This window comes from Paramisgurnus dabryanus, chromosome 4 (genome assembly GCF_030506205.2).
Source record: "Paramisgurnus dabryanus chromosome 4, PD_genome_1.1, whole genome shotgun sequence".
Lineage (NCBI taxonomy): Eukaryota > Metazoa > Chordata > Actinopteri > Cypriniformes > Cobitidae > Paramisgurnus > Paramisgurnus dabryanus.
In genome coordinates, this window is record NC_133340.1 from 17,585,862 (window position 1) to 17,599,066 (window position 13,205).

Here is a 13,205-nt window from a genome sequence, read left to right on the forward strand (position 1 = left end):
AACTTTAACATTTATTTTCTTTTTGAAGAGTAGAGGTGAACCCAACACATAAATGAATTAATAAGAAAAAGTCAGATTAAGATCACCTATAATAGGGAACCAACATCTGAGTTTGGCAATGTGGTAAATAAAAGTGTTTCATCAGTCAGTTTGAGTAAAGAGAAGTGTTCTTACTGAAAAACAATCTCTATATCTGCATAGACAATCATCAAATCATTTCAGAAAACAAAAGATAGTCAAGAAAGCACTGTAAATGATCTTTAAACAGCCAATGTATACAACACTGTCCAACCTCTGCAGCTGTAATCAGACACAATACAAAACAAATGGCTATAAACCTAAAAACTAAGGAATATATTATTAATCCACATACAGTAACATATTTGACCATTTCTACACTCAAAAAAATAAATAAATTAAAAACATTATGCATTATTTTTAACCCAGCATTTGGGTCAAAAGGGGACAGACTTAACTGTTGGGTTAAATAACCAAGAAAATGTTCAGATTTGACACAACTATGGGTTAAATAAGCCCAGCATTTTAAGTCGAAACAACCCAGCATAAATTAAAAATACTGGAGAAATGTTTTCCCTGCCCCAGACACATACAGGAGCGCAACTGATGATGGAAAGCTCATATTCACGTTTGCAATGTTTTTATTGTCTGAAAATTACAAACCCACTGGTGTTTAATTTTTTAACCCAATCTGTGGCTTTTTCTGAGGTTGCGTCCACCGGAGGTTGCATTTATGGGTTATTGCGGTCTCATTTAAGCAACCATGATAACAGAGCTGTTTAAAATACACTATTGGGTAAATTGGCAGTGGGCAAGATCACACAAACAAAACAAAAAAACAGCAACATTGTTTTCCAACAAAACTTAGCATGTTCACTAAATCTCTACAAATATATTTCGTATTTTTATTTTGTTTAGTACAGTCAAAAACCTCAATACAGCTTAATTATGATGACAACATAATGACATCGCTGATCATTTGAAAGTAAAATAAACCAAAATGAATGAATCTGATCAAATATAAGGCAAATTTTAAGGTCATTGAAGGAAATAAATGAAGACTTGAATCAACTTTAGAGGTCAATAGGAAATGTTGACATCTACTTTCAACACGTTTTTATTTCGTAACCTCATTTTAAAATCTTTGTTTCATCAACATCTTACTAAATGACTGTGTTTCACCACTTTTTTGTAAAGCACATAGTGTAACATTAACATTAACTAATGAGAAGTCTTTTTAAAAGTTCAAAATTTTTCTTTATATCTTTATTTGATTTTACTCAAATTTATTGACTTATCTCCCTGATATGACATCAAGGCTTTGCGTAACACTGTGTCCTAACTACACATGATGCCGCGAGACACGGTAAAAGATATCTTTTCCATGTTAATAAAAGTTTTTGTCCAAACCAGACGCGTCGTGATGCTGTGTCGAGCATCAGTGGATATATTTTTGAAACGGTTCTGTAATGACGAGGCTAACAGCTCCACCTACTCAATGAAAGTTCTGCAAATTATGAACATTTATCATGAAGCATAGATATAATAGGTTATTTGCAGGGAAATTCTTACTTTACAAATGACAGACCTGGCCGATTCGCAGGGGATTAAGATCACAGACACAGGCAAAAGGTACAACATTGTATTATGTTTATATACCTGTAAAGGTACAAAGCGGTACCTTGGGGTACTACCCCAGTGACAAAAAAGGTACAGTTCTGTACCTTTTTTTCTGACAGTGTATAACATTGTGAAGATCTACTAGCTGAAGAATTAAAGAGATTGTATTTACATGATCTACAGTATGTATTGATTACTGATGTTTCCGCCAGATTGAAGTTGGGTGGGGGCACGAAGGGGTGAATTTGTACCCAGAAATGAGTTTTGCAAAGTCAATTTATATTGTGACATAAACAGAGAGGAGGAGTCTGAGAATCTGACAGATATTTAACAGGGTGTTTGTGTCATCTGAGAGTCACAGGAGCACAACTCACTACGGTAAGTTACTGTCATATTCTGCAGTATTGACCTGACATGCTCTCCATTTTAATCAAACATCATGATGTTTTTATATTTTCTCTTAGATCAACAATAACTGCTGTGATTTACTGAGTCAGGATTGAAGAATGACTGTAAGTTCAACTTAAAATCCATGAATCTGTGGGTGATTTGAGTTTTTAATGTGATGATGATGATGAATGTTGATCTTTGTTTAGGTGATGATGGTGATTTTAGTTGCACTCTTGCCTGTTGTATTTGGCACTGAATGTGATGAATTCAAACCTCTGGACTGTTCAGATCTTTATAAACGAGGAGAAACAGTCAGTGGCATCTACAACATCTATCCAACATCTGGTGCTCCTCTGTGGGTTTATTGTGACATGATCTCAACCGCTCAAGATGAAGATGAGAAAGGAGGTTGGACGGTAAGACTAATCTCACACACGGAGTTATTTATAAACACAAACCTGATCTAATATATGATGTATAACTGATGTCAGGTCATTCAAAGACGAATGGATGGCAGTGTGAATTTCTATCGACCATGGAAACAGTACAAGAGAGGTTTTGGACTCATCGAGAGCGAGTACTGGCTGGGTAACACAGTTCAGTGTCTCTCACTTCTGTTTGTCTTCACATCATTCATGTTTGGAGATGTAAATGTTTGTGTTCATGAACAGGACTGGAGAACATGTACCAGCTGACACATAACAGAAAGTACATACTGAAAGTAGATATGGAGGACTTTGAAGGAAGAAAAGGTTGGGCTCTGTATTCTTCATTCTCTGTCGACTCTGAATGTCAAGGCTATCAACTGCAGGTGACAGGATTTAAAGATGGAGGTGCAGGTATGACATCTTTACTCACTCGTAACACATTTCTTACATAAAAAACAGACAATTCCTATTTTTAAGTGAATATACTTTTTGTCAAATTCATGTGCCCTCCTAAACTTTAATCAAAATCTGCAAATGTACTTCCACCTCTTATGTTTATCATTCTCTGATGACGTCAGACGGCTTGGGCGGAGCATCCATTATCTCCGCCCCCTACAACTGTCAGTCTAATGCCAGTTCTATCTCTGAATGAAATGCCTACTTTTCTATATCCAATCAAAGCACAGTGGAAAACACAAGCCACGCCCACTATTTTCTTGTGTGATTTTTCTCAATAATTCAATGAGATTTCTTTAGTTCTCAGTCCAGATCTAGACGGTTATTAAAGGCGCTCTAAGCGAATAATGTGCGACGTCACTTCCTGTTGATGTTTGAACTGTTTTCAAACAGACAGAGCGTAGCTAACTCCTCCCCCTCCCCCTCCCTTCCGTGCTTTCATGAACGCGCCCAGCCCCCACCCCCAAATCCTTCTTGTCGTTTATTGGCTGGAATACTTTGTTTAGTTTTGTGCTGCTAGGTTTGGCCATTTGTTGATATTGCCGTTTGTGAAGCCAGGGCTGTCTACAGAGATCGCGTTTTTTTACAGTTTGATCAGCGGACAGGCAGCAAGCAGATAGTGAGGAGATGTTTCCGGTATGTAACAAAAAATGTTTTATGGTCTAAAACGCTTCAATTCGCTTAGAGCACCTTTAAGAGTTTGTAAATATTATTTCTGGTCTCTTCAGGTGATGCTTTATCTGGTCATAATGGAATGAAGTTCTCCACCTTTGACAAAGATCAGGACACTTATGAAGCGAGTTGTGCCAGATTATATCTTGGGGGATTTTGGTATGGAAGCTGTCATACTGCAAATCCCAATGGTGTGTATTTGTGGGGAGAAGACGCAACACTTTTTGCCATTGGAAATTCCTGGTACACCTGGAAGACCAGTCACGCTGTTGGTATGAAATCTATCGCCATGAAGATCAAACGTGTGTCTTAGAACAACTAGAGAAACAGTTTTTCACAGGAGCACACATTTGAATTTGTGTATGATGAGTTAGTGATGAATTCATGTTTCCTTCTCTTTCACAGTGTTATTGAGTTTCATATCTCATTATATATATATATGTGTCTGTTGTGTTGTGTCATCATTCAGTCTTTACCCGATTCAACAGTTCATAAACTTTCCTCTAAACTGAGCAGACAGTTGAAAAACTCTGCATTAGCATGTTATGTAACCATGCTTGTAAATATAGAACGACTTTGGCCTGTAGATCACAGAGATGAGTGGTTTATAACATCAGGAGGATGCAATTCTTCTGTCTCAAACATTGTGTGTTTGATCAAAATCAGAGTAAATCTTTGACAATTGCACTGTAAAAAATGTTAAAGGGACTGTAAGTAAGATTTTAAGTGTTTTATTAATCAAAATCAATGTCTTTATTCATAAATATGTTCTCGTTGGTGTCAAATGACCTCTGCCAGTGATCTGACTTTTCTTTGTAAGCTTAGAATTTCTTCTCTTTACTTACATTGAACGGTTAAGTCCAAGGAGGCTTCCATGTCGTTCTCTCTATTTTTTCTTATTTATTCAACTTTTAAGTCAAGTATTCACCTAACACTGTTCACCCACTAATGTCATATATCTTTCAATTTTAATACAAATGAGAAAAAAAACAGGTTTAAAATAAACAACAAGGAGATTTCTCAAGAAGTCCACCCAACTTGAAAGATTATGTTTTAAATCAACTTCTTTTATTATTTTGATTACATTATACGCACATGCATGCACACATTGGGTCATTTTTAACCCAATATTTACCCATTATGGGTCAAAAATAACCCAGTCATTTTCACAGTGAACAGATTAAAGCTCAGTGGGTGTTGCTTCATAGCATGAAGATCCCCGGTCAGCTTGGGCTACTCCCGTTCCCTCCCAAATCAGGTCAAAAACATGCAGGTTAGGTGAATTCAAGATGTTAAATGGTCCCAACGTGTGTATATAGGCCAAATGATGTGTATTTATTGATGTGTGTACTGTGGACATGGACATTTGAGAATCATGTTAAGATTAGCTGATTCTCTTCCACTCCCTTATCTTAGCAACAAATGTAAGGTGATATTATTGTGTAGTTAGGGTGAGTACAGCAAAGCTGCATGTGGATGTTAGTTGGTAAATATTTGTTCATGATGTCTCCTGGTCTTTGCTGAAAATTTTTTTTCCAGTTCTTGTCATGAACACAGCCACAGATGCTTGGATGGCGTTAGAAATAAATAATTACATAAACAAGTACTGTAACTGCTCAAGTGAATTGTATTGAATGCTTGTTCATTCTTCTTCACTGTATTCACATCACTGCCTCCACCAACACTAAAATCATGAACCTCACTTATAGTGACGATCATCAAATATCATTCATTATACCACGGGCTGTTGAATGCTTTATTCTGATTGGTTGAGAAATGTCCCACAGGTATGCATTATTAATCACACCTGACCTGTCAAATGTCTTAAAATAACCACCAGAGTACTGTCTGTGGTATAAGCACATTTATTGATTTGTGTGCATTATTTTCAAATAATTCAACGGGCTGTCTTCAATTATTCCTCACTAAAAAAACACATCTAACAGATAACGGACAGAGAAAACAACAGTGCAAATAAACCTGCTTTAATTTGACAATTTTATTTAAATCTCTTTCAACTTTTGGGACAAACACTTAATGTAACTGCACAATCAGCAGTTATCTTTCAGGACTTTCATCTTCTTCACAAAAGAATAAATTGACTCCTGCTACTAATGTACAGCATTGACAGTAAGGTAATAGAAACATGAAAAACACTTTAGATATGCTTCAAACAGATGTTTAACGGGAGCGTCTCATTGGTGTGGCTGTTGATGAAGTGCACAACGTTGTTCTATGGTGAGTAATGTTGTTTATTTAGATGCTATTCAGTTGGCTGGTTATTTCAATAACTGACTTGTTGCAAGCCGGCTCGTTATTGTGGGGAGCCCGAAACGTGACGCTAGACGAAACAAACTGTGATTGGTTGTTTGACATGTCGGTCAAACAGCTCGTTGGTGGGTTTTGTCCAGAAAAAGCAGCAAAAAACACCACACCTTCAATATTGAAGGTATTGAAGGTATATTCAATATTGAAGGTCTGGCTACGCGAGACAACTTCTTTACCATCCTCGTCCTTTGGGCTCTGCTCTTTCTCTATGCTCTTCTTCATCACCTGAGCTCTGGGGTTCAGGCTTACAGTTCATAATAGTCCCTCTTCTTTTTCTAAGCTTTCTTTCTTTCTCTGTCCCTCATTCACTCAGATAATATATCATATCATACACATTGGAAACAGTTATTTGTACAAGTATTATTTACAATTTCATACATTTATAGTGTATCTGAGTCAGTCCTGTAAAATACTACAGCAGTGGTTCTCTTAGCATCTTTTATCATGTGGCACACACATCTCTATATATATCATATCAATAGTCTGGTTTTTAATCAATACACTGATGTTCTGCACCTCCCTTTGAAATCTTTCCGTGGGGGCGCGCCCCACCGTTTAAAGCCCTGGGAACAGTCTGTAGGCATAGGCACACAGTTGAACGCACAGCCTTGCAAAGCATACTTCATTTGACTCATGCACATGCGTGCCCTGACATTCAGTGCAGGCACATTGCGACAAATTGCAGTACCTCTCATGGTCTACATACTCCTGTAGAGTCCCTACACACTCTTCTGAAGACAAAAATTGTCTCACACGCACTGTACCCGGACACTCGCATATGTGTAAATAATGGATCATACTTCAGCCTTAAGAACCACTGTACTAGACATTTATAGTCTTTGCTATATGACAGCTACTGTAGCGGCAAACTAATCGCATGACTTACACACACATTCTAAACAATAAAACTGAAGAAAAAAATACTTGCCTACTTTTACAGATCTAAATAGCAAACACGTTAACATGAAATCATGATCAGCACAATCACTCATTGAAACAGTGGATCTTGTTTCGGTAGGAGTTAACTTACTAAGTTAACATTGCTGTTGTGCTCACTCCTCAAACTTGTAGTGCCACGAGAAGTTTTGAAACATGGAAAGAATGATGATGATGTTATCTTGATTCTGATTGACTTCAGGTGTCATACCAAAGATATTTTAGGGGAAAGACTGCAGGTTGAGTGTGTCATTTTTCTTCTTGTACAAGATACAGTTTCTAAAACTATTATTTTCCTGTACAACTTTTTATTTTACTTGGTAAATATCACATTCATATGAAAAAGTGCCCTAAAGCCAAGGCAAATTGTAAACCATCTTTTAAAGAAATTAATACAATATGGAAATACTTGAAGCTATATTAAAAACAAAAACAAAAAAAAAGACTTTATTTTAATCAGTGCATGTAATTTTATATTTATGTCCCTGACACAAATTGTTATTTATTTTCTCATTCAAATACCCATGTTAATAGTTTTATTTTTTGTTTTATCTGTTGTGAGCTGTATAAGTTTGAGCTGTACAAACTCAGTACATATGCTATACTATAATAATGAAAAAGACGTCCATGTTCTCACCTCAGTCCAGTCTACACAATTTATGATTCTTATGTTACGGTATGTTTATTGTTCTTGCCCCACAACTTACATAATTGACATTTTAATTTAAAATGATGAATTTGACCAGAAGGTGTTGCTGTCATCAAACTTAACTAAAGTTCAGGGTGATAAGAGTTAAGACACCGCCTTTCTTTTCTGTGTTCATGTCATTCATCTGTCAAATGAAAACACAGCATATTACGAGATCTGAGACGCAGCAGAAACATCTGAGGAAAAACTGAACTGAAACTCATCACATAATCACCCACAGCAGAACAAACCGATACTACGCCATAATGAGGAACAAACCTTCTTAACTCAACTTATGAATTATTTCACAATCGCCATTGATTTGCATGCAATAATAAAAAAGCTCACGTTCATGGCGCAGGTTGTTTAGTGATATGATGATTTATTGGTTATTCTCAGACATATGCTCATAAGATGAATGCGTGATGGTCAGATGAAGGTAGATTGGGTACAGATGCAGGTTTCTAGATTTATACTAAAAGTCACTGTAAGTAAGATCAGAGAGCATCTGAAAGAAACTGTACAGATTACACAAACACTGGATGAATTTAACGTGCAGTCTTAGAGAGGTGACATCACGAGGAGGTTTTCTTCAGGAATGTGTGTGTGCGTGTGTGTGTGTGTGTGTGTGTGTGTGCGTGTGTGTGTGTACGCGTGTGTGGGTGTGTTGTTATCTGTGTGTTTATCCCGTCCTCAGGATGATGTGAACACCAGAGTCAGTGAAGACAGGACCGCTCATATCTCCGACCTTCAATGCAAATGAGGCTTCTTCAAACGGCTTCTGCATCTGACCTGATTCACAGATACAGATTCATCATTACTGATCTTCAATGGTTTTATTACAGTAAATGTCTATCAGCTCTCTTCATTCTGTCAGTGTACGTGTGTCTTACCTCGGCCGAACACACCCAGATCTCCTCCGTTACGCGCTGAGCTGCAGTCACTGAACTGAGATGCCAAACTCTCAAAGTCCTCCTGACCAGATTTGATCTGTTCAATGTACTCTACAAACACACACAGATAAGTTTATATACATTGTTCAGTTTATAAGAAGACGACTTCCTTATTATTTTTGCTGGTCTTACTGTGAATGAGCTGCAGCGCCTCCTCTTTACTCCTCGTGATGTTCTCCTCTCTCCAGGAGGACGGTCGGCGTGATTGATTGTGTTTGACCAGCAGATGGGAACAGCGAACTTTCTCCACCTCACCGACTCCGTCAGAACCCGATGCACTCGGCCTTTCCCATTGACTGGCATTAGTGATGTGATTAAAGTAATACACACGACCTGAGACAGACAGACAGACAGACGTTACAATAGATTTAATGTTATTATTTTCATTATTATTATTTACTATTCCTCACGCTAATCATTGGCAAATGTTCAAATAAAAGAATATTTCTGAGCCAAACACGGACAGTTTTTTTCGGCTTCTTAATCTGTTGCGTAACAGAGCCCGCCGGTGCAGTGGAAGTCCTTATATGGGCACTTTAACCAGAATAGTACACTTACACACCAACCAACATCTGACACGAAATCAAGGCGGTAAGTCACAGGCGGTAAGTAAAACTATCAAATATCGGTGTTCTGTTGACAATTGGTGTGTAAGTGCACATAATGTAAACGACACAAACATGTAGTAATTCATAAGTTATCCAGAGATAGTGGGATAATGTTTTGTGTGTGAACGCTTCAAGGGGTCATGTTTTTCTGGAAACGATCGGTAGAGCTGATCTGTCTTCGAATAAACTAAAGACTCTTGGGAGATATGAATGAAGGATGTAATATTTACTCTATAGGTACTTAAGACTAACAAGAGATGAGCAGAAACAACATGTGAGCTTTAATAATGATTTGTGATTGGTTAATTAAAAAGTCAGACTAAATTTCTAGTATAAAAGCTCCTAATGCATAACCAAACTAGGGATGCACCGATGCAAAATTTCTGTGGAGACACCGATATTTGATTTCTTTGAATGACATGATCTGCCCATACCGATAAGATGGGTTTCCTCTTTTACTCCTTGTTATTTAGACCTTCAAATATCTTTAATGTATTCAGATATATTGAAGAAATATTCAGATCTTTATATAGATGGAGATATTTACATCTCTGTATGCAGATGTACATTTTTGTATGCGTATAGATCTCTATAACGCAGATGTTTAGATCTTTATTTTAAAGACCTTTAGATAAGCTTTGATGTTTTAATCTGTGTTTATGTTGCATTTAAACATGTATGTGCATTGAATTCTTCAAATGAATACAATTTTAATATTGAGATGTTTTAATTCTCTTCATGCATTGAACATGATGTCAGACTATGAATGAATCAGCTCGGGATGTTTGTTTAATGTCGGTTCTGGTTTGTTTTGTTTTGGCGGTTCGGCCAGTCTCGGTTAGCCGTTTAGCACGAGCATCATACATGCGGTCTAACCGAGACTCTGTTCCGGGCATAAACGAGCCTTAAACTCACCTGAACTCCGGCTCATGCGCTTCTCCCAGCCGGACGGAAGCTTCTCGTCGTCAGACATGATTTCTGATTTGTATCGGTTCGGTTCTGTTCAGGTCTGATCTGATTTGATTTGATGTGTCGTCCGTGCTGCTGTTGTAGTGACCGAAGCTGCCGATAGAGGGAGCAGTGCTTATCATCACGCAGCGCTGTTTGTTTGATTCACACATTTGAACGTTTAAAATGAAATTATTTTTTATCAGTTATTTGCACATGATGTTAATTTTACATATACATGGAAATAATGACCATCATTGTTCTATAATTCCTGAAATATGATGACTCATTTAGTAATTACAAACGATTGTGATTGGTTTATCCCCAACAGCGCTGAGAAAAGTTACGAGTATCACCTGAACGCGCCTCTGTTTTTTTGATTATGCAGATATCTGTAAAAAAAAATACACAAGCATTAAAAAAACAATCAGAACCATTTTAATAATTATTTAATACCGTTAGAAAAGAAATCATAAAAAATAAGTGGTCTGGAAACGTGATTTAAATAGAGACATGGCATTAAAAACACTGAAGAATTGTAACAGAAGAATCATGCACACAAACATTCATAAATAAAACAAAAATGTATATTTTATTATACTAACAAAAATAAAAGAAAGTCTTGGGCTTTGTTTGAAATAGCTCCCCTGCCAAATTAACTCCCGCGTCTCGACACAAGATGGCGCCCCGCAGCGCTTAGTGTGCGAATTTTCTCACTAGTTTTCATTCACTCGTTCAAGTGGACTAGATTAGCAAACTAATGTAGGGAATAGTGAATTCGGACACAGCCTTGAAGATTCTTCTTACGACTGCTTCACGACATTTTAAACCGTTTGAACTTAATATCCATAGTAACGACGTCCCACCCGAAATATTATTGGTCGAACCGGCTGTCAGTCAAATCTCCCGTGCAGTGATTGGTCAAATGTAAGTAGATGTTGTTGCAGGGCTGCTTTACGGCAAACGCTTGAAAGAGTAAACGCATATCGTCCGACGGCCAAGATTTAGGTAAAACTTTTAGATTTTCTTGATTAATTCAATATTTTATAATATTTAAGCATATGCTCGTCTGGTGTCTCTCTATTTGTGTGTGTAAATCTCATTAATGCTCCTGGTAAAGTGAAATTCTTCATATCATTCCGAGTAATATTAGTAATAATAATAATGGTATGAACCGCAAGTATTAAGGGTTATAGTTGAGATATAATGTACTTATTTCATTATGATTAATATTTCTAATTGTTAGTAATTGTCTGCTTACCGTGTAAATGAGTTTAGTGTAGCGATACATGAATAATCGTGTGCACATGTTTGTGTTTCAGAGATGATTGAGGTGGTGTGTAACGATCGATTAGGAAAGAAAGTTCGTGTGAAATGCAAGTATCCTTTAAAGCAACATTTGCAGGTGATGACACTGCTGTGAGATGTTGTTTGTTTTTGTGTATTTGTGTGTTGCCCTTAACTGTGTGTGTAGTCAAGAAGACACAATCGGAGATTTAAAGAAGCTGATCGCGGCTCAGACGGGCACACGATGGGACAAGATTGTGCTGAAGAAATGGTGAGAACGAGCTTAAATATTTAGACCACGTGTATATAAGGATAGTGGACGTGTAAATGTGTCATATGTTGTGAGTCTGACATGGCACAAAAAATAGTAAAAACACTCATATTAATAACATGAGAGAGTTTTGAATTTTTATTTCTCAATATTTGCTGTGTGGTTTTATGTATGATTGTTGCCACACAGTTTGTGATCTGATGTGTGTTTGTCTCTTGTGTTACAGGTACACTATATTTAAGGACCATGTATCACTGGGAGATTGTATCCTTCACAAAGACACTGTGTCAGACTGAAGATCTCAGATTGTATTTATAGAGGTTGAGGCGGCTGTATCTCATATGTGTTACTGACGTAGTTCCTGTCAACAGTGTTGGTTATAAAACCATCTGTTTGTTAAGTCTGAAGTCAATTTCTGAATCCAAACGCTCCATCAGATGTCTTAAGCAAACAACAAACTACACTAAAAAACACTTACACTACAGTTTAACCCCCCCCCCCCCAAATTCACCATCCTAACCTTTATGTCCGTACTGAAATCCCAGAAGATCAGAAAGTAATTAATTGGTAAAGTATTCTTCTGATTTTGGAGAATGTACTGTACACCCAGAGTTTATAAAGTACAGCTTAACTGTGTTATATGAATAAATAAACGGCTCTCTAAGGTCATAAATGGCTGTTGAGATTGTAATCTCAAATGAAGCGAGTGGAGGCTTGGACCTGGAAATTGTGGTTTTACTTCATGACTTTGAACTTCTCATGCATGTCTGATGTATGTCATTGTTATATTGTAGTTATGACATTATTTTAAAGGTCTTAAGTGTTTTTGTGGTGCTGTAAAATACAAACAATCTTTTTGCACTCTTAATCAACTAAGATTTACAAGTCATTTTAAACTATCTTGATTTGAAGTGATGAGTTGCTGAACTTAGTAAATCAAGTTGAATTTGCTTTATGTCTATGTACTAAGTAACAGTAACTCATCAATAGTCAATTCAGTTAAAATGACATGTAAATACTAGTTGATTAAATTTAAACATTTTAAATTTACAGTATATCTCATTACAGGTAAATTACTAAAGTGCACTAAAATTCACTCTGTAAATGCATTATTTTGTACTTAATATACAAAAAATAGTACTTGGTATATAAACTTAAGAACCTCTTTGTGTACTCAATTGTGCTATTATTATAAGTACTGTATTGCTGGTATTTAAGTATCTTTTCAGTACATTCAAGTATAATTTATTTGTACCTGGGTGAGACAGGACAGATTGATGGTTAATGTAGTGAATCAGGAGAAACCTCATTGTGTATCTTTGATCCTTAATTCTGAATATCAGATGAAATCCATGATGGCATGAACCTTGAGCTTTACTACCAGTAGAGTACACACACACACACACACACACACACACACACACACCTGAAGAACCCATACCGCAACAGAACCATGATCACACATACAGTATACGGAGTATTGACTTTATTTCACTCACACACATTTGTCATTGTGAAGCCTGAAACATCAGAATATTTGTTAGTTTGTTTTGATATGACCTTGAAATAAAAGCTTATATCTGTATATACTGTAAGAGCCGT

At 36.7% G+C, this 13,205-nt stretch overlaps 3 protein-coding genes across 3 annotated transcripts; 2 read left to right on the plus strand and 1 right to left on the minus strand.

Annotated features, from left to right (window-relative positions):
• The first annotated feature begins 1,986 nt into the window (after positions 1-1,986).
• Positions 1,987-4,034, plus strand: LOC135752388 (microfibril-associated glycoprotein 4-like). Its single transcript, XM_065270880.2, has 6 exons — positions 1,987-2,016; positions 2,103-2,150; positions 2,235-2,444; positions 2,520-2,616; positions 2,700-2,867; positions 3,641-4,034. Exons 2-6 carry the CDS (start codon positions 2,145-2,147, stop codon positions 3,895-3,897), a joined length of 738 nt encoding a protein of 245 aa, XP_065126952.1. The 5' UTR covers positions 1,987-2,016; positions 2,103-2,144; the 3' UTR covers positions 3,898-4,034.
• A 3,864-nt stretch (positions 4,035-7,898) lies between these two features.
• Positions 7,899-10,172, minus strand: pin1 (peptidylprolyl cis/trans isomerase, NIMA-interacting 1). The gene is made up of 4 exons (XM_065269660.2): positions 10,013-10,172; positions 8,622-8,822; positions 8,430-8,540; positions 7,899-8,328 (listed from the first exon to the last, which is right to left on the minus strand). The coding sequence occupies exons 1-4, from the start codon at positions 10,068-10,070 to the stop codon at positions 8,219-8,221; spliced, it is 480 nt and encodes a 159-aa protein (XP_065125732.1). The 5' UTR covers positions 10,071-10,172; the 3' UTR covers positions 7,899-8,218.
• A 749-nt stretch (positions 10,173-10,921) lies between these two features.
• ubl5 (ubiquitin like 5) lies at positions 10,922-13,192 on the plus strand. The gene is made up of 5 exons (XM_065269661.2): positions 10,922-11,053; positions 11,368-11,425; positions 11,520-11,603; positions 11,830-11,867; positions 12,947-13,192. The coding sequence occupies exons 2-5, from the start codon at positions 11,370-11,372 to the stop codon at positions 12,988-12,990; spliced, it is 222 nt and encodes a 73-aa protein (XP_065125733.1). The 5' UTR covers positions 10,922-11,053; positions 11,368-11,369; the 3' UTR covers positions 12,991-13,192.
• The last annotated feature ends 13 nt before the right edge of the window (positions 13,193-13,205 follow it).